Source organism: Scophthalmus maximus, chromosome 16 (genome assembly GCF_022379125.1).
Source record: "Scophthalmus maximus strain ysfricsl-2021 chromosome 16, ASM2237912v1, whole genome shotgun sequence".
NCBI lineage: Eukaryota > Metazoa > Chordata > Actinopteri > Pleuronectiformes > Scophthalmidae > Scophthalmus > Scophthalmus maximus.
The window spans coordinates 16,874,142-16,892,899 of NC_061530.1; the positions used below are offsets into that span (position 1 = coordinate 16,874,142).

Consider the following 18,758-nt stretch of genomic DNA (forward strand, 5'->3'; position numbering starts at 1 on the left):
CAATTCAATGATTATATTCCTAAACTAAGTGTTTTAAAGGGATCCAGTCACGACACTGACAACCTGTGAAAGAAGAACCTCAAAAGGGAAGCCTCAACAATCCCACTATTCCAACAAAGATGAGCTTTTAGGCTTTTATTCAACTAATGGTTATTGTTAATTGTTATTTATTTTTTATTTTTTCAACAACTTTTCTCTATATGCCATTTAATATTCTTCTTCAGATATGTGTGTATTATTTATTTGTCCGTTGCTCGGGATGATATGAGAAAACTAAAAAAGTAAAGTATCAGATCCTATACTATACTATAATGTCAAAAAGAAAGTTAAAAGTTGCTTCAGAGTATGAACTGTCTGCAACTGTGGATCAGATGTTTCTGGCCCCTCAGGAGGAGTTTTTAGATTTCGTGGGCGTGACGAGGATTTATGATTCTCGAGGGACAGAGAGGTCAGAGTTTCCTTCCTGTTTGTTAAAATCCCCCAAATTCCTGAATCAGTTCACTCACTGGGCATCGGAGAGAGTTTTGAAAATGATGCAAGAATTTGAAAAAACAAAAAACACTTTTTTATTATGACATCATAGGTGTGTAATAGTAGTTGGGCGCTAAGTGGCCCTGCTCAGTCCGTGCCACAGCTTGACTGGCTCCTGCAGTGTGTTGACCATGTCCATCCAGTGCTGCAGCTGCGGACCCCTGGCGTACATGAAGGGACCCAAAACCAGGACCCCCAGCACGACCGGAAGCTCTGGGGACAAACATCACGCAAGAAGCAAGTTTGTTAGTTACAGATTAAAATCCTCAGGGAAGTTCATTCATTCATTCATTCATCGTCTACCGCTTTATCCATTTAAGGGTCGCGGGGGGTCGCTGGAGCCAATCCCAGCTAACATTGGGCGAGAGGCGGGGTTCACCCTGGACAGGTCGCCAGCCTATCGCAGGGCCACATACAGATACGGACAATCATTCACTCTCACATTCACACCTACGGTCAATTTAGAGTCTCCAATGAACCTAACCCCATTCTGCATGTCTTTGGAGTGTGGGAGGAAGCCGGAGAACCCACGCATACATGGGGAGAACATGCAAACTCCACACAGAAAGGCCCTGGTTGAACCGGGATTCGAACCCAGAACCTTCTTGCTGTGAGGCGAAGGTGCTAACCACTACACCTCCGTGCAGCCCTCCTCAGGGAAGTTGTCAAATAAAAATACTATCCACTGAACTGCAGCTATTTCTGAACATTTGACAGGTTTGAATTAAAAATGAATCCTCTTTAACTGAAAGATAAACTCAGGGAGTTAGTGATCACCTGTCGTCTGGCGGATGTCGTTCGGCTGCTGCAGCTCAAAACTCAGACAGGCCTCGTCCAAGTGCTGCGAGCGGAGTTTGAAGGTCGTCCTGTGGTTGAAGCACGGGTCGGTCTCACCTTTCACCACACAGCTGTGCTTGACCTTCACCACCTGAGTGTGTATCTGCAGGCTCACCTGGACACACACACCTGGGACAAAGCACAGATGTGACATGAATACACATTCTCATATTCATGGTTATGTTTTATATGTTGGACCAGCAGCATGTTTTTCCATGATCTGGACATTGCAGGAGCATTTCGCAACACCCCTGCCTGGACGAATCGTCCCTACCTGTGTCTGTGAGCAGCTGAAGGCCCCGAGCTCTCAAAACCACCACTGAGAGGCGCTGCAGAGTCGGACTGTAGCTGAGAGATACCTGCACATCACCCAGCTCCGAGCACTGTGAGAGACGACAGAGTGATCATGAGCTTGTATATGACCACTTTTGTGAACATGCATACATTGTGTGCGTGCGTGTGTGCACCTGTGTGTCGTCCTCGGTCTCCAGGTCTCTCCAGAGAACCCGGCCGGCCTGACCCAGCTCCCCCACCAGAGGGAACAGCACCCGGCCCACCGCGTGGCGTTTGCCGCCTTGCACCACACTGAGCACACACACACTCAGGATGCTCTGGGGTACACACACTCCTGACACCTGTTGGGGACAGGGTGGATTGATGACAAATTCACAGAACAAATCCACAATATATATATATATATATATATATATATATATATATATATATAGATTGTGTCCTCGAGGCTCAGTACAAAGAGAAAAACCTCAATGATCCTTATATTTATTTCCTAAAACAGAGCCTTTCATCTGCCACTTTTAGAAATATATATATAAATATATATATACTGCTATTAGATGCAGTTTATCATTCAGCATATCAGAGTTATCACTGCTGACAGGCTTTGTAAGACAAGAGCAACACTGGCACACATTCATCTCAACAAACTACTGGCATATATTTCATCTCTGTTAGTTTTAAAACTCAGGAAGCTACAAAGAGAGTAAGGCCTGCATTACCTCTTTGTGAAGTGACTGTGAACATTTCTGGTTGAAAATCGATCAAAGGTCACCCAAAAGGTCAAGAGGTGACGGAAAACAGACAAATCAACGACAGAGGCATAAGACGACCACAAAGAGACTCAAAAAACGATTATTATATAGCTATTATATTATGATATCAAGCTTCTGTGTTTCTCAGCAGACTTTAAAACCTTTGTTTCCTCACCTGGAACACGAAGCAGTCGTTGAACTCCGGGTCGGGCCCCGTGCCCCGGGCCTTGGCCTGGCGGGGCCGCCGGTCGTCGGGGAGCAGCCGGAGCTCGACCAGCGTGACGTTGCCGTGGAAGCGGGGAGGGAGGTTGCCCAGGCGGAACAGCGTGACCGCGAGCTGCTCGCCGCTGCGTCGATACTCCACGGAGAAGCAGAGGCGGGTGGCCATGCCGGGCGGTGGGGCCACCACCTCGCTCAGAGGCGGGAGTTCGGAGTAGAGACCGGCGAGCACCGTTCCCACTGGATACCAACCTGAGGGAGGCAGGTAGGAATACTGGGTTCCACTCTGGAGACATTTTAGTTTTAGGTTTTTTTTCTTTTCTATGTCAGTGGATGGGGGCCAAAAATGGCTTTAACCATCTTGACATACAGTCAAATAAAAGGCAATCATGACCTACTCCTCACTGAGAGCGACCCCCGGTGGGCTAATATGTCCCGCCGCGTCTCCGTCTTCATCTCCACCTCCACCTCCTCGTTCTCCTCCATCTCCAGCTCACCCTGCTTTTGTGTCGAGAAGCGAGGAGGCAAAGTGAAAGGGATCTCGCCGACCCTTGTACACGGAGAAAACATAATCATTTTAAACATCAATATATTGGGTTCAGCTTAATTGTGATATACATTAGTGCAATTGCGTGATTTTGTCTTTAGTCTTAAAATGAAAACTACAAGCTCCACGAACCCCAAGTGATGGATGACTGTGTGATACAGTCTTAAGAGAGAGAAGTGAACCTGGAGGTGGAATGATTGTGTCAACATTAATATGCTGCGACAATAGGATGTTTTTTTTCTTCCCCAGGTGAGTGATCAATAAAAAGCTCTACAATTCTACAAATGCAGCATTTAAAAAATGTATATATTTTATCATTAATTATATTAATGTAGAAGCATTTGAAGTAACCATCGTTCCATATTTCAAATTCTTAGAGGATTTATGTTTAATATTTAATTTTTAAGTGTATGTTTTCAGTGGTGGACAGTAACTACGTGTACTCAAGTACTGTACTTACAGTTTTTCAGGTACTACATCGCTAGTATTTCAAATTTTTTCATATTTATACTACTACCTCACTTTTTACCGTTATTGGATATTCTTACTTTGCAGATTCTGTCTGACGATTCAAAATACAATCAATAATGCAATGTTTTGCGAGAAAAACGCGCTTTGTGCTACTAACCAGGAGCCCAGAGACACCTGGATGACCGGAGCGGAGCACGCTGGTACTGGAGGCAGTGTGGAGGGCAGCTCCTCGTATGGACTCTGGTCCTTCTTCCTCCTCCACAGGTAGTACGTCATCAGACCGAGCAGCAGCAGCGTCAGGAGGCCCAACGACACACCAACAGCCAACAGTAAACCCTGGTCTGAACAAAAAAACACAAGCACATTAATGAGGAGAATGAGGCGGAAGTTAAAGGCAGACGTTGGGTCTGATGTCGTTTTCTGTTTACCTGCCATGGAGGACGAGTAGTTTCTCCTTCTATCCCGGCAGGAGGAAGCTCTCTGTGTCTTTTCTTGTTGTCAGTTGTCAGACTCAGACAGACTGAGGAACCCTCCCACCGCTCGTCAGGAAAGTGACCGTCGCCTGCGGTCGACCCTTCTTGGTTCACATCTGTGTTCAGAGTTTACTGTTTTTGACCGCGGAGAGCAGAGCAGAGCGAGTGCGACACAGCTGGATGATTCTCACCGTGAACGTGCTCTTATCTACAGCTCTTTTGCTCGGAGACCACGTTCATGAGCCTTTAAAAGAACCACGTCCTGCTGGTTTTCTGAGGTTTTGGCCCATTTTATAAAATTATTATTATTCAATTATTCATCACCAGTCGTGTCTTTTATTTTTGAGGGTTTTCTGTGAGATTACACTGTCGGCTAGCAGTTATCGTTATTTTACAGTAACTTATAATTTGAGTGTAGATTTTGATATGAATATTTACTGGCTGCAATGGGAGACAGTCCTCCTGAGTGTAAGTATTGTTTTGTGCTATTTTTTATTGCCCCTTACCTCAGCATCCTCAAACCCAGAGGCTGCAACACTTGAAGTTTTATGCAAACTGTAATAGAAACCTAAAGAAATCGTACGAACTGGTGTTTGCTGCGATTCTTGGGGTGGGTCTACACCTGTAACGAGACATCCCTTAAACCAAAGAGTGATCTTCTGTTCGGTTTATGTTTTTACTTATTATGAAATATCTAAAGATTCGCAACATAAATCACAAAAATGTAGACATTCATGGATCCCAGACTCTGAATCTTTATAACTTCTGTGATCACTGACTTACTATACTTCAATGTGTCCAACTTTACCTTCAAATCAAATGACATTCTCATCAGCCTGGTAACATGTTGATAAGCATGTACATATCTACATGTCTTGCTCATCCACCCACTTGTTAAGTTTCACTTCCACATGCACACAAACTCACACTGCTCAGAGATTGGACGTCAGCTAATGAGATCACGGTTAATCCTCGGAGCTAAACGCAGAGTAATGCCCCCCCCCCCCCCCCCCCCCCCACCCCACTTATCTCCCGCACACACCTGCACATGTTACACATCACTGACAAGAGAGAAATCCTCATAAATAACCGGCTCCAGGAGAACAGAGACCGGGCAGAGGACCAAGCGAGGAGAAGGAAACTGAGTAAAGGCAGACACAAAGACAGGTGATCTTCTTCGTGAGTGAGGGAGGAAGAGGCTGAAGGATGAAGAGATGGAGACGCGACGCCATTTAGCACCACCTGCTCTGTGACAGGGCCGAGCGCGAAGCAGGCCACAGGACGTGAACTTAAAGGTAAGAGGTTATTTTTTTTTACTTATATCTGACACCTTGATGAACGGTCACATATCTGTGTTAACTGTGGGGATATAATTCCAAAAGACACAAATTATAACGTAGTTTGGGTATCTGGAGGTCAGTTGTGGTCAAAATACAACTAGGTCAGTTTGGGACGGAGGTGGATTAGAAAGTTTGGCAGCCAGTTTCAACATCTAACCGGATTGACGTGTGTTTGTGTGCGACTGAATCACATTAAGTAGCATTGATTTTCAATAAGGGGAGACTAATATATAATATGATATGTGTTTTAAAAGCACAAATACACAAAAGAACAATATGAAGCACAGAGGAAGATTTTAGAAGATTGACATTTTTTTTTATACTGTGACTGCCTTCATCGTCTACGTGTGCCATCTTTCTTTGTCTCTTTTATTCACTTTGTTCCACTGAAAGCCTTTTTTAATCCGCCTCAATCAATCTACATTTTGTCTCAATAATCAAATTATCTTGATTGTGAAATCCCATTAGGGCTAATCTGGGAGCGCTGGTGAATGTGTGGGTGTGTGCGTGTCCATGCACGCTACTGGGCTGAGGGTGCGATTCAGAATCAGGACGACAGAATCATTATTTTTTGGACAGTAAAACAACTTCTTGACCATTTCTGAAGTGTCTGCTGGTTGTCAGACAGTGTCACGGCGATGACAAGATGCTAGGCTAGCTGTTCCCACCCATTTCCAGTCTTTATGCTAAGCTAAGCTGTGGGCATTAGTTGTTTTGTATTTTATTTAACATCTACACAATTGGTGTCAATCTTCTCATCTAGAGAAAAAGTGTAAAAATCAAAAACGTCAAACTATTGCGAGGAGGTAACCCGTTTATGAACTCAGCGATGAGACTCCATGTAATGAAGGATAATGCTGGATGTGTTAAGCAAACGCAAAAGTTATGCTTATCAACTTGATAGTGATATAATAATTAATGTTAACAACTCACAACTCAAATCAGTTATTGCAAGTTTAGAGATCAATTCAATTTTTAAAACAGTATTGTGTGTCTTTCACAGGTTGCTGCTGCCATGGCGAGGCCTGGGCGGCCTGTGTCTGAGAGCTACCAGCCCATCTGTTGTTCAGTCAGCCGGTCGGGGTCTTACTCCAGTGAGGCCACAATCATGGGACTTGAGGACGAGGACGAACACGCGCCCATTTTCTCCCTCTCCAAGAGCTCCATGGACGTCGTCATGTCCGCGGGCCCGGCGCACAAGCGCGACCCGGCCTGGACCAGATTGGAGCTGAGACGCAGCTCGAGCACCAACACACACTCCGAGCAGAGCGCGGTGACGCTGCAGCAGCTGCAGCCGCACGTGTGGCACCACAGCCACCAGCTGTCGCTCACCGCCCAGAACGTGGACGTGCACAGCCGGATTGCCAAGGTGCAGCGCTGGAGCGCGTGTAGCAGCAGCACGCACAGCCGCAGCAGCACCCCAGACACGATGGTGTGGAAAGGAGGGATGTCACGTCCCTCAAGTCTAGCCCAGGAAGTCTACAGCCCCGCTGCACCGGACTCTCCTTTGTCCAAACTGTCCTCTCCACCAACCACGCCCTCCCCGTCCACCTCCCCCCTCCACAGACCTACTTTAACTCCTGTAGACCTTTTGAGCTCTGCTTCGACACTAACACTGAGCGCAAATCAGCAGGACGACTTAGTTGCGTCCTCTCCTACACCCTCACCACTGCCGTCACCCCTGCAGGCTCACACCTCCTCGCCCTTGCCTTCCGACTCCCCCGGTCTCCTCCAGCTCGCCGGCACAGAGGACGAGAATTTGCAGGAGAATAATTTGCTTTCCTTTCAATTCCCTTCCCCAAATCCCTCCTGTGTGAGCTCAGTGGAAGAAACTGTGTTGTCAGATGTTGGGTGCCTTGGTGACGACCTGATACAAGATGGTCCTGGAGACTCGCAGCTATCAGAGGGTGGAGGAGTGAGAAGCCCGGAGCAAATGTTGAGCACCCTGACTCCTCGTTCTCCAGCAGAGGGCCGGGAGGCGGGAAGAGGAGCAGCCTCAGTCTGCCACCTTGAGCTACCACCAGGAGGTTGGAGGTCACCACTGGTTTCTTCCCTGAGCGACTCACGGTTGGGCGAATGCTGCAGGTGCAACTCCAGAGAGGGCACAAAGGCTCCAAGGGTGGATGTGTTCAGGGAGGAAGGTACAATGGCTTCATCCCGGCAAATGGTGGATGCGGAGGTGCAGACGATCTCTCCCATCGGCTCCTGGTGGGACCTCAAGAGGACCACGTCCACCTCCAACCTGGACTCACAATCTATCTTGGGCTCACCCCCTGGATCAAGGCTGAACCTGAAGTCCTCAGTGGGCTCGAACTCCAACCTGGTGTCCCCCTCCTCCAGCATGTTCCCAGTCAGCAGCGAGGAAGAGGAGGAGAGACGGGGAGACGATCCAAAGTGGGACAACTATTCGGCGAGCTCCCACGATTTGGAGAGGAGGAGGTCCTGTCTGAAGATCCACGGGGAGGAGAAGGACGAGCGGGGCAGGAGGGGCAGCATGAAGCAGGTGCAGTGGGATGAGGACGGGATGACGTGGGACGTTCACGGAGCATCTGTGGACCCGGAGGTGCTAAGCACGGCCATAAAGAAACATCTGGAGCTCCAGAACAGTCCCCGAACCCCGAGACACTCCTCCAAGAAGAAGAAAGCTCCAAAGCCTCCTCTCATATCGAGCGCAGGGAATGCGATTGCATCAGAACTGAATCCAACTGCGACGATACGTCAACATGACGAAACGTCAACTTGTACGGTGGATGGTGAGAGTGGGGATAAACCAGGTGTGGAGGAGGAAGGAGGAGATAAGAATGAGGAAGCAGTCGAAGTTCCTCGGCGGCTGAGTAGAGCAGAGGGAAACGACGCCGAAGAGGAGGACGAGGTGTACGGACAGGACGGCAGCAGCCATCCAAGGTCACCCTCGCGCAGGAGCGGTCACATCCGAAAGAAGAGCATGATCAGGTCACTGAGGAGGACCGGGTGGTGCGGCGGAGGCTCCAGAAAGGGAAACCACGATCCAGGAGCCTAAATCTATTGATTATCTGTTGACGATCAATCCTCAGTTTGCAAAATTGCACAACCAATTAACTCTGTGTGAACTTCTATGTGGTTTCATCCTGCTGTTGTCTAGACTTTGTTTTCATCATTTGCCAACAAAAAAAGAAGGTTGGAGATGTGATGTCTGAACATGTGTTCCTGTATTTATTAGGTTATACTGTTTAGTGATGAGTGGATGCATTTCTATAATATAATTCAGTTAGCAAAAAATAAAATACATTTGTTTATGTAGATGTTCAATAAAACTGTTGTTCTTTTTTTTCTTCATGAAAGGTTAAGGAGGAAAGGAATTTAAAAAGCTGATGAAAAAATTGTTTTAACTGTGGTGACAAGAAACTATATGAGCACAATAATCCTGCTCCTCACATGCAAAGCCCTTAATGATCAAGCGCCATCATATCTTACAGAGCTCATAGTACCATATTATCACAATAGATCACTCCCCTCTGTAAATGCGACATCATTTGAGGTTCCCAGAGTCTGTAAGAGTGGAATGGGAGGCGGAGCCTTCAGCTACCAGGCTCCCCTCCTCTGGAACCAGCTCCCAGACGCTCTCCCTACATTTAAGGGTTGGACCTTAAACCTTCGTCTTTGATAAAGCTTATAGTTATTATCCCCTTGTTAAGCTGCGCTAGGCCGAGACTGCTCTCACGATGCGTTGAGCACTTCTCTTCCTCATTTCAACAATAATACACTATTATAACAACCCTTCTTACACAACAGGTGACTCACCTATTGCTGCCCATCTCTACCACGACTCCGCAGCATGATAGATATTGCATCTCGATGGGACTTTGCTGGTTAAATAAAGGATAAACAGATGAATTAAAAGGTGATTATTCTCCGTGGGAATCATTGGGTTTCTCTCTATAATTTTGTAATGTTTTGACCTTACGGTGTAACGAGCCTTGAGGTAATTCTTCGAGTCATTTACTGTGACAATAAACTAAATCCAGGCGGTGACTCAGCTCAAATATGTTGTTTTAGAATAAACAGAAAAACAACAACAACAACAACAACAACACACCACTGAGCCACTCGTCTCGCTACCCTAACAAACACACATACACACAAAGTTGAGTTGTGTGTGAACCTCGGTGGTGAGATGTGACGATTCAGGCAGCTGATGAGCGGGCACATTCTCTTTCATTCACCACAGTAAAGGAGAAAAAAACACCTCATGTCACTAGTGGCTTCCACTGCAGTTATTGTTGTCATATATTCACAGGTATGTGTGTGTGTGTGTGTGAGTGTGTGTACAGCAAGCCGGAGGATTTTCATCTATTAATTACAGGAAAAACTTCTTAAAACAAGGTTTTTGTATATTATATCATATGTTATTTTATCTAACTCTCGTATTCACCGCCTCCTTACTCACACCTTTGACCTGACATGAATGAAAATCGATATAACCCATGGTTAGGCAGGTGTAACTGTACGCACAGGTTACATCATCTTTTCTACTGAGTCATGTTTACAGAGTGAACTGAATGTGGGATATCAAAGGTAAAGGTCATGCCCGGGTCACTATGTCACCGCTGGGAGACACGTGACATGATGTGATGTTTGTTTGTGTGTTTTCTTTGTCCCGTGTGCATGTTAACGTTACTGTGAGCATGTGAAAGTGTATGTGAAAGTGCTGATGGGACCCCACCCTCCCCTGAAAATCCCCCCGTTTGGCGGAAACTCATAGCTGCAGGAGAACAATCCAGCGCTCGGCCTTTTGTTGTGACACCGCTCATTGTCCCCTGAGCTGTGACCGTGTGTGTGTACACCCGTGTGCGTGTGTGGACATCTGCGACGTGTGTTTGCTGCCCGGTATAAATAGCGCGGGACGTGTGCCGGAACGCAGATTCTGTGAAAGACGATGGCTGTGCCAGGACCCCCTCTACTGCTCCCTCTGTCCCTGCTGCTGCCGCTGCTGTTGAGCAAGGCATCCCTGCCCGCAGCCGCATACACGCTCACCCCCGGACGGCAGCCACAGCACAAAGTCCTTCACCTGGGTGAGGGGGCAAAAAGACACACACACACACAGACACACAGACACACAGACACACAGACACACACACACACACACACACACACACACACACAGACACTCACTTTGACGAGGCTCCTGTCAAAACACACTTCAACTTGGTTTCATTTCTTTCCGTGTTTTGTGTTTCTCTCCTCTTTAGACTGGCCTAAGGATTGTGGTATGGCTCACTTCAAGCCCAACATGGCTGAAAGGATAGTGTCTGGGAACGAGGCCAGACCTCACTCGTGGCCCTGGCAGGTCTCTCTGCAGGTAAATCTGTCGGTGAACACTGAAGTCTTCAATCAAGGACAAGCAAGTCATTAACTACACGAAAATGTCACCGATTTTTGCGACCCTCGTGCACATAAATCTCTGCAAGAGGCGAATTTGTACATTTGCCAGGTCATGCAATGTGTGCGTATAGTATTTACGGAGTGATGTGGGCCAGTTTCTGAGAGAAATACAAACGACAACGATCATATCCGATCACTGACGAGGCTGTGTGTTGCCTCACAGGTTCGTCCCAGGGGAAGTAAACAATACATTCATGTCTGCGGAGGAACTCTCATCCACAAGAACTGGGTCCTCACTGCTGCTCACTGCTTCCAGAAGTAAGAAACACTTTGATTCAGCAGCAGAAACATAAACAGCAAGTAGTTAAATCATGGTTTGATGACACAAGACGCAAGTAATTCACCATCCTTGGGGTCTCTCAGGGGTAAAGCCGAGGATGCCGGGAGCTGGAGGATCGTCCTGGGGAAGCACCAGCTGAAGCGTTCAGAGATGGCGGAGAGGATTTTCCCGGTGAAGAGAATCTACCGGCACGAGAACTTCCGCTATCCCGCCCACAGTGAGCTGGACTACGACATTGCCCTGGTGAAGGCCGCCAAAGACATTGTCCCTTCGAACTTCATCCGCTACGCCTGCCTGCCGCGCAAGCAGACCAGCCTCAAACCGGGACACTACTGCTGGGTCACGGGCTGGGGAGACACCCGGGGTGAGTAGAGGGGGATTCGTATGCTGCAGTAATTTGAGTCTCATAAGTGACTGAAATCTTACCACGACCGACTTCATATTGAAGTTTCGATGCTTCAATATGCAAAAGCAAAAGCTACTGAAAAACCACCAGCATGTATGACATGGTTTGAATTCCATCAGGTCTTTCTTTTTAATTGTGCAACTTCAAGTGTATTTTTTGGGTTCAGAGTTTAGAAAATGTCCAATGATTGAAAAAAAAAAATTAAACCAACTTTCAAATTCAATGGGTCAAACAAAAATTGTAAAAGGAATTAAAACCACCTAGAGTAGAAAATGTCCTTGGTATTAATTTATTAGTATTCAATGGTGGTTACATTTCTTTTTAGATTCAAATTATTTGGGCCTTTCTTGGTAACATACCCAGTGCTGACATGATTAAATGTGTTGTCAAATGTATATTTCACCATGTTCAAAATAGTATTTTCATTCATAACTGAATTCTTACTAATTAAAAGTATTTGACAATTAGTATTTTGGCCGAACGGTGTCGCTAGGTGAAAAGTCAGGAGACACCACAGTCAGTGACATTAATAGTCTGGGGATCATAAAATATTCATGACAATTTGACAAATAGCTGTTGAGATATTTCAGTCTGGACCAAAATAGTGGATCAACATTACAATGTGGCGAAAAAAGGCAAAACAATTGTTTTATGAAATGCAGTTTAAGTGGGTGAACATGTTCCTTTATTATATTTCAGGCGGGAAGGAGAATGTGTCTCTGGCAGAAGCCTTGAACCAAGCTCGCCTCCCCATCATCGACTTCAAGACCTGCCGGCAGAAGAAATTTTGGGGCGACCGCGTCCGAGACTCCATGATCTGCGCCGGCTTTAGGGACACAGAGGATCCCCCTGCCGCGTGCCAGGTAGGACTGACATTCACATGAGCCTGTTTCCTGAAGAGTGTTGGTGAGGGTTAGTTTCCATACAATTGTCGTGTCCAACCTCCTCTTCCAGGGCGACTCTGGTGGTCCTCTGCTGTGCCAGCTGGGGCGCGACCGCTGGGAGGTGCACGGCGTGGTGAGCTTCGGCCCCATCGGCTGCACCGTGGAGAACAAACCCAGCGTGTTCACGCGCACCGCCGCCTACATCCCCTGGATCGAGGCGACGCGCATCAGGGACTTCTTCCTGCACTGAGCGGGACACACCTGACAGAAAACATAAGCTCTGCTCCCGTCTCACGTCCTGACGTCCACAGACCAAATCTCACAGCAGAAAGTTCAGTTGTGTTTCACCATTTCTGCAGCTAACGCAACACAAACACTTACAAGCTGTAAATATACGTTCTGAATGTGCAATAGTTGTTTCATATAGCACCATATTCTACGGTATACACTATGCACTGCTGTGGTTCTGAACAGCAGACATTTATACGACTCAAGACCGTTTACTTTGTGCAATAAAACTAGTTAAAAATCTTTTTGAGAATGTACATTTTTTTATTATTTGATTTAAACATAGTGGGCGACATTAACAGTAGACACTTCCAGTACAGTGATTTATTTCTTCTTGCACAGTACGGATATTTTACAATAAATACCGGAGTAGTAGAACTGACCGTGAGTGTCATTCTGTGTTTGAACATCTTGGTTGAAAAGCTTTGCTCTTCTACAACATAAGATTCGTTCAGTCCATGAATCCGCTGACATTCATCCGGTGAAACCAAACACCAGATGTCACAATTCATCTTTAACTCAATCAATATTGGCTCATTCAACCCACATGTCATGGGTTCACAGAATTCAAAACAGTCTCCCGTGCACGATGATATAACGAGGGACACACCTCGATGTAACGCCCTCGCAGGGTTGTTCTCGTCACCGATCAGATCAGTGACAGGAAAACCCCAGAGGATTATAGACAGATGAAGGGGGAGGTGTTAGTGGGCGGTCTACATCTGGATCTTCGGCGGAATGTAGTCCACATTTTCAGAACTTCTTTTTCAGACACTTTTTTTTTTAATTCCCAGAATGCTCCTGGAAAAGTATAAGTGGCATATATGTGGAAACCAGTGAAACTCGGGCCACCTCACACTTGGCTGGAAAGCACACTGCATTTGACCAGAGTCTACTTCATCTTAGCGCTGTGGTTAAAGGCCGTGTCCTGGAGAGATGTTCGGCCCGAAGGTCGAAGCAGGTGTGTGTGTGTGTGTGTGTGTGTGTGTGTGTGTGTGTGAGAGAGAGAAAGGTTAGTAGAGCCGGGAGGACGAGGTTGAGCCAGTGATGTGGTCCCAGTTGTTGTAGAGAGCGTAGGCACCGGACAAGGCTAAACCTGCAAGACCGCCACGGGCCACACCCTTCAATCCACCTGTGAACACACAGCAGTAGCAGGATGAGTGATCAGGCTGTAGATGAACATAATAAATAAACACACCCGATGGGACCCAGGGGGGTCAGGTCGGCCTGGGGGTAGCCTACCTAACATGGGGCTTCAATTTCTTTTTTGTGAAAATAAAGTGTAAAAAGAAAAATAAACATGATGGACGACATCTGTTTTGAGCTATCCGTTTCCTGATTGTTTACGTGACAGGCATAAAGGCTATTGCAGGCAATAAATCTGCAATTCAAGGACTGAAGATGGAGGAAGTTTAAAACTATGGAAAGCCATGCAGGGGAATTTCACGGAACGGAGGCATTTCAATTTAGTCATTAACGCATTTAGCTCCTGACCATAATGTTTCAGCACACCAGTCGCACAAGTTAAAGATTTATGAGAGAGTTATGAAATCCAGCTATGTGCTCGAATTAAAAACATGTGTGAATAGTTAAGGGCTGAGGTCAACATCAGGCACAGTGCATGATATTAACGGCAGATATTTAAGCAGGGATACACATACTTCCTGATTTAAAAAGCATCCCACTTAACGTCCCAGCAGCCACTGTGTTGATGTCATCTTCCGCTCCTCTGGCTTTCGCTATGGCCACACCAAAAGCACTGTACAGCAATGCTGCGGAAGCAAAGAGAGTCACTGAGTTTTATAAAAAATAACTGCTACACTTACCTAAAAATTCACAATACCCAACATCAGACAAACTCCACACAAGCATGTCAATATGTTAGAAAATCTTACATATTTCCACATGATTTTCAACCATGAGATTAGTGAATAATCCTAGTACCATCTGGGTCTATATTTGTCTTCTTCTGACTTACCAACAGAGCCCAATGTGTTGGCCCAAGATGCACCCTGCCTGGTCACCATGTTGATGATCCTGCAGAGGGAAAGCAAACCATTGAGAGGTCAAGGAGGTTCAAGTGCAACCCTATGAATAATACTGATAAATGCACTGAACTCTGTCTCTGTACTCACTGTACGTTACGAGGCTTGGACCACGCCATGTCTCTGGTCTCTGTCAGGCCCATCCTGAGACCGTTGACAGCTCCGAATGCTGCGCCTGAGACCGAAACAGAGAGAAATGCTGAGGGAGTCTTCACTCATATTCAATAAAAAAATAAAAAAACTGGAGACAAAAAAATCTTTCTATCTCAGTTCAGTTTACTACATTGCAAAAAAAAATATATCTGGACACCCAAAATTATCGATTTAATGTGTCATCTCAAAACATATGGGACTTAAAGGGTCAGTGAGCGATTTTAATCCGGCCCTTCTGTACCTACATAGTATAGAACAGTATAGTTCTCTCAGTCCAGGTAGATAAACTGAAGAAATATAATCAAGTGGGGAAAAATGTCCTCTTTGCTCCACTTTATATGACATCTGGAGTCACTTTTCATAAACATTTGGCCCAAAACAACATGTGATAAACGTATTGAAATGACAAGAGTTTAAGATATGTAATGCATTTTAACTTTTCTGCTGGTTTAATTTAAATTTCAGTTTGTGGCCTTGAGACTTCTAATTATTCAATATATTTGACAAAAAGTAGCAAAAAAAAGAAGAAAAAAAAATGTTGTTACATTTGTTACTTTATTAGTAAGTTGATGAACTAATTATGTTGTTTGATACTTGAAGTTTAAAGGAGGCTCTGTGCCATTATGGAAGTCCCAGGTGAACACTGTGTCTTACCAGTCATGCAGGAGCCTCCAATAGTGAAGAAAGCCAGTTCAAACCTCCCTCTTGTTTTATTGGCGCCTGTTGGCAGAATGAACTCATCTGTGTCCTGCAACACAATACAAATAAACAGTTAGATAATAAAAAAAACAGTCACACAACAGGAAGGACGACGTGAATTTACAACAAGAAACAGGCTACAACAGGTTTACCTGTATCAGGTACCGAGGGTCGACGTTGAGGTACGGGGACAGAGGACTCATCCCGGTCACTGAAATGACATCATCATCATCATCATCATCATCACACACACACACACACACACACACACACACACACACACACACACGTTTATATTATATGTCGTATCTTACTGTTTTTAATGTAACTGACACCTGTGCAGATGTTAGCTTTAAAGCTAGCTGAAGCTACCTAGCTAACCGAAGCTAGCCAGCCAACCGAAGCTAGCCAGCTAACGGAAGCTAGCCAGCCTTACGTGACACTTACACGGGACACCGGCGAGCTCTGTGTTGGAGTACTCGGGCGCACCGCCACCGAAGAAACCCCCGAGGCCTCCTTTGATTCCCCCCGATCCTTGCGAGTTGTTGTCCATGGTTGAAAGGGAAGAAATGCGACGCTCCGGAGGGGGTCACCTGGAGAAGCCTGGAGGCAGCAGCAGGGAGGGGGGGCTGTCTGCCTTAGCCAGCTAGCTAACGTTAGCTATGTCGCAATTCAGGACGAAGCGATGGACGACGAGCTGCGGGGTCCACCGTCACCAGCCGAGTGTGTCCTCGCGGTGAGTGTTGATGAATCCTGAGTAGACTGTCTAAGTGAAGACACCGTTTCTTTTCCTCCTTTTCCAAATCACCGAGCTCGTCTTCTCATCATGCCCCTGACCTCCAGCACCACGCTCCGCCGTGAAGTGACGACAGACGCTGCGTCGTGACGTCACAAAATAAAACGATCAGGAAATGTGGGGAGGGAAGAAAAAAATCCTTACAACGTTTTAAAAGTCAATTTAATCTAATGATTTGTAAAGTTTAACCATAGATTTACAAATATTAATATTATATTAATACAAAAATATGAACCACATAAACTTATTTAGAAGAATATATACAACGACAAACGCGTTTTGATGACGTTGATAAGCTCCACGACGTTACGACACATGAAACAGACCTGAGATCTGTTTGTTAAATCTGGGTTCGAACAGTGTGAAGAAGGCAGAACATTATAAAACTGACCTGAGATTTATCTATCAAAGACAAATGATGTGAATCAGATAGAACATCACAAGTAGGACCAAGGTGAAAGTGCCAATATCATAAAGTTGAAATTAATCAACTCGAAATTCTACTTAAAAGGTTTTATTTCATCAAAAAGTAACAATAGACATTTGGGAGAAATTAAACACTCGATGCCAAACATACACATGATGAATAAACATAGATACTGAACTACTATGTACAAGTCAACTGGTATTAAAAAAACACATATACTTGCTTAAATTCTAAAATTTCACAGTGAAGTAAATGTGCAAAATTGAAATGCTTAAAATAGTTGTTTCTTTTCCAACAACGTGTGTGTATGGATTATGAAACATGTTATTTGGAAATTCCTGTTAAGTATGCTGGAGTTACTCAAAAAACAATGGTTGAAATTAAATTTTTTATTTTTATATTTGTGACATTGTAGATTCTTCTTCCATTTTCTTTAATTTACCTTTCTTACCTTAATGAAATGTGTTTTATTTTCACTTTTTGTTAAATAGCATATTGTAACATTAATCATACAAAAAAAAGCTTTATTGAACAAGAACAACCTTTTGGTCAATACTTGGGAAGCAACACAAACATAAAAAAATGTATAGGATCGACAACATGAAGACAGAATGTGTGTTATGCTTTCAATGTAACAATTTCTCCCAATTCTGCCATTTCACCAGTTCGTCAGAGTTCGTCCGAGGACCTTTGTTGCGTCTCTTTTCCCTTGTTTCCTGTCATCTCTGTTCCGTCAAAAGCAAAGGCATGAAAACAAGTCCCCTAGAATACATTAAAACAAAGAAACACTCACATTTACGAAGCTGAAACAAGCAAACATTTGCATTTTTGACTATTCTTCTCAGTCCTGCTGTCACACTGTTTTCTGCTGGTCCTCAGTTGCACTTTTCATTCATTCCTGTCAGAATAAAAAGGGCGGCCTTCCTCACATGCTGCACAGGGAGGCAGCAGAGAGCTGCTCCTCTGCTGACAGTAGAAGACCAGACTAGCTGTGGACGGGGTCAAACCAGTTAGTACTGGTGCTCCTCAGTCCTCAGTCTAATTAGGCCTGATTCAATTGACTGATTTAGGTAAATGTGTTCCCACGCAGCCGGGACAGATACAAGGCCGGATTTACATGATGCTGTTTGCATTAATCGAAGGGAGGTTTGGTTTTAATAACTTCCATATGACACCTATCAGGCCCTCTTTTTAAACTCCATCGGTGCCACGCCTTTTTCCGTGCCCAGCTCGGCCACTTACCCTTTGATGCGACCCGGGGGGAGGACGAGGCGCATACGCGCACGTTTATTCCGGCTCGTTCCCGGGCCATCTGCTGCCGGTCAAAGGGACAGAGCACACTGAAGGAATTTAGTGTGTTGAATTTCACGAATAACAGAGCATCTTATTTGGATTCTGCCATTGTACGTGTGTATTCAGAAGGGGCCAAGTGGAGCGATGAAGTTTGCCATTGTCGCCCAGTGTGGGTGTTTTCAGACTCTCTGGCATGATCTGTGAGTTAGTGTTCTCTGTGTTACTGCCCAGTGTGCCCACTGTCTTTTCCCACAATGCCCCATTCAGCCCTGGGCCTCTCTCTCTTCCCCCCCCCCCCCCCTCTCTCTCCCTCTCCATCACCCCTCCCCTCTCTCTCGCTATCTATCTCTCTCTCTCTCTCTCCCTCTCTCAGACTGACCCACCACCCATTTTGTTGCCGCTGGCTAGTCATCATCATCATTATCACCATCATCCTTGTCGGGCTGCGAACCAAATTTTCAGTTGTGGGATAAAATAGCTGTGATGTCATCTCTGTTTTCTTTTTCAGGAACTCTTGTTTTCATCCTCTCCTTTCTCTCCTCTCTCTCTCTCTCTCTCTCTCTCTCTCTCTCTCTCTCTCTCTCTCTCCCCTTCTTTCT

General features: G+C 45.5%; 4 protein-coding genes across 4 annotated transcripts; 2 read left to right on the forward strand and 2 right to left on the reverse strand.

Moving 5' to 3' along the window:
• Positions 1-542: 542 nt before the first annotated feature.
• On the reverse strand, positions 543-4,435 carry syt15 (synaptotagmin XV). Its single transcript, XM_035612848.2, has 8 exons — positions 4,083-4,435; positions 3,812-3,995; positions 3,035-3,186; positions 2,593-2,888; positions 1,836-2,003; positions 1,643-1,751; positions 1,309-1,497; positions 543-744 (listed from the first exon to the last, which is right to left on the reverse strand). Exons 1-8 carry the CDS (start codon positions 4,087-4,089, stop codon positions 605-607), a joined length of 1,245 nt encoding a protein of 414 aa, XP_035468741.2. The 5' UTR covers positions 4,090-4,435; the 3' UTR covers positions 543-604.
• Positions 4,436-5,237: 802 nt separating this feature from the next.
• Positions 5,238-8,748, forward strand: LOC118287568 (flocculation protein FLO11). The gene is made up of 2 exons (XM_035612876.2): positions 5,238-5,422; positions 6,471-8,748. Exon 2 carries the CDS (start codon positions 6,483-6,485, stop codon positions 8,484-8,486), a length of 2,004 nt encoding a protein of 667 aa, XP_035468769.2. The 5' UTR covers positions 5,238-5,422; positions 6,471-6,482; the 3' UTR covers positions 8,487-8,748.
• A 1,350-nt stretch (positions 8,749-10,098) lies between these two features.
• zgc:112285 (uncharacterized protein LOC561476 homolog) lies at positions 10,099-12,989 on the forward strand. The gene is made up of 6 exons (XM_035612822.2): positions 10,099-10,518; positions 10,696-10,805; positions 11,052-11,146; positions 11,252-11,532; positions 12,274-12,437; positions 12,529-12,989. Exons 1-6 carry the CDS (start codon positions 10,383-10,385, stop codon positions 12,706-12,708), a joined length of 966 nt encoding a protein of 321 aa, XP_035468715.1. The 5' UTR covers positions 10,099-10,382; the 3' UTR covers positions 12,709-12,989.
• Positions 12,990-16,522, reverse strand: timm23a (translocase of inner mitochondrial membrane 23 homolog a (yeast)). Its single transcript, XM_035612823.2, has 7 exons — positions 16,091-16,522; positions 15,796-15,854; positions 15,599-15,692; positions 14,882-14,966; positions 14,725-14,783; positions 14,408-14,518; positions 12,990-13,878 (listed from the first exon to the last, which is right to left on the reverse strand). Exons 1-7 carry the CDS (start codon positions 16,194-16,196, stop codon positions 13,760-13,762), a joined length of 633 nt encoding a protein of 210 aa, XP_035468716.1. The 5' UTR covers positions 16,197-16,522; the 3' UTR covers positions 12,990-13,759.
• Between the last annotated feature and the right edge of the window lie 2,236 nt (positions 16,523-18,758).

Bases quoted from the DNA above. Each gene is read 5' to 3' on its own strand.
- syt15 (XM_035612848.2), bottom strand. The intron at 2,889-3,034 runs GTAGGTCATGAT...TGCCTCCCTCAG, and splicing joins GGGGTCGCTCTCAGTGAGGA to GTTGGTATCCAGTGGGAACG. The intron at 1,752-1,835 runs GTGCACACACGC...CGTCTCTCACAG, and splicing joins AGACCGAGGACGACACACAG to TGCTCGGAGCTGGGTGATGT.
- LOC118287568 (XM_035612876.2), top strand. From the start codon at position 6,483: ATGGCGAGGCCTGGGCGGCCTGTGTCTGAGAGCTACCAGCCCATCTGT.
- zgc:112285 (XM_035612822.2), top strand. From the start codon at position 10,383: ATGGCTGTGCCAGGACCCCCTCTACTGCTCCCTCTGTCCCTGCTGCTG. The intron at 11,147-11,251 runs GTAAGAAACACT...GGGGTCTCTCAG, and splicing joins GCTGCTCACTGCTTCCAGAA to GGGTAAAGCCGAGGATGCCG. The intron at 12,438-12,528 runs GTAGGACTGACA...CTCCTCTTCCAG, and splicing joins ATCCCCCTGCCGCGTGCCAG to GGCGACTCTGGTGGTCCTCT.
- timm23a (XM_035612823.2), bottom strand. From the start codon at position 16,196: ATGGACAACAACTCGCAAGGATCGGGGGGAATCAAAGGAGGCCTCGGG. The intron at 15,855-16,090 runs GTAAGTGTCACG...ATGTCATTTCAG, and splicing joins AGAGCTCGCCGGTGTCCCGT to TGACCGGGATGAGTCCTCTG. The intron at 14,784-14,881 runs GTGAGTACAGAG...TTCCCTCTGCAG, and splicing joins TCCAAGCCTCGTAACGTACA to GATCATCAACATGGTGACCA.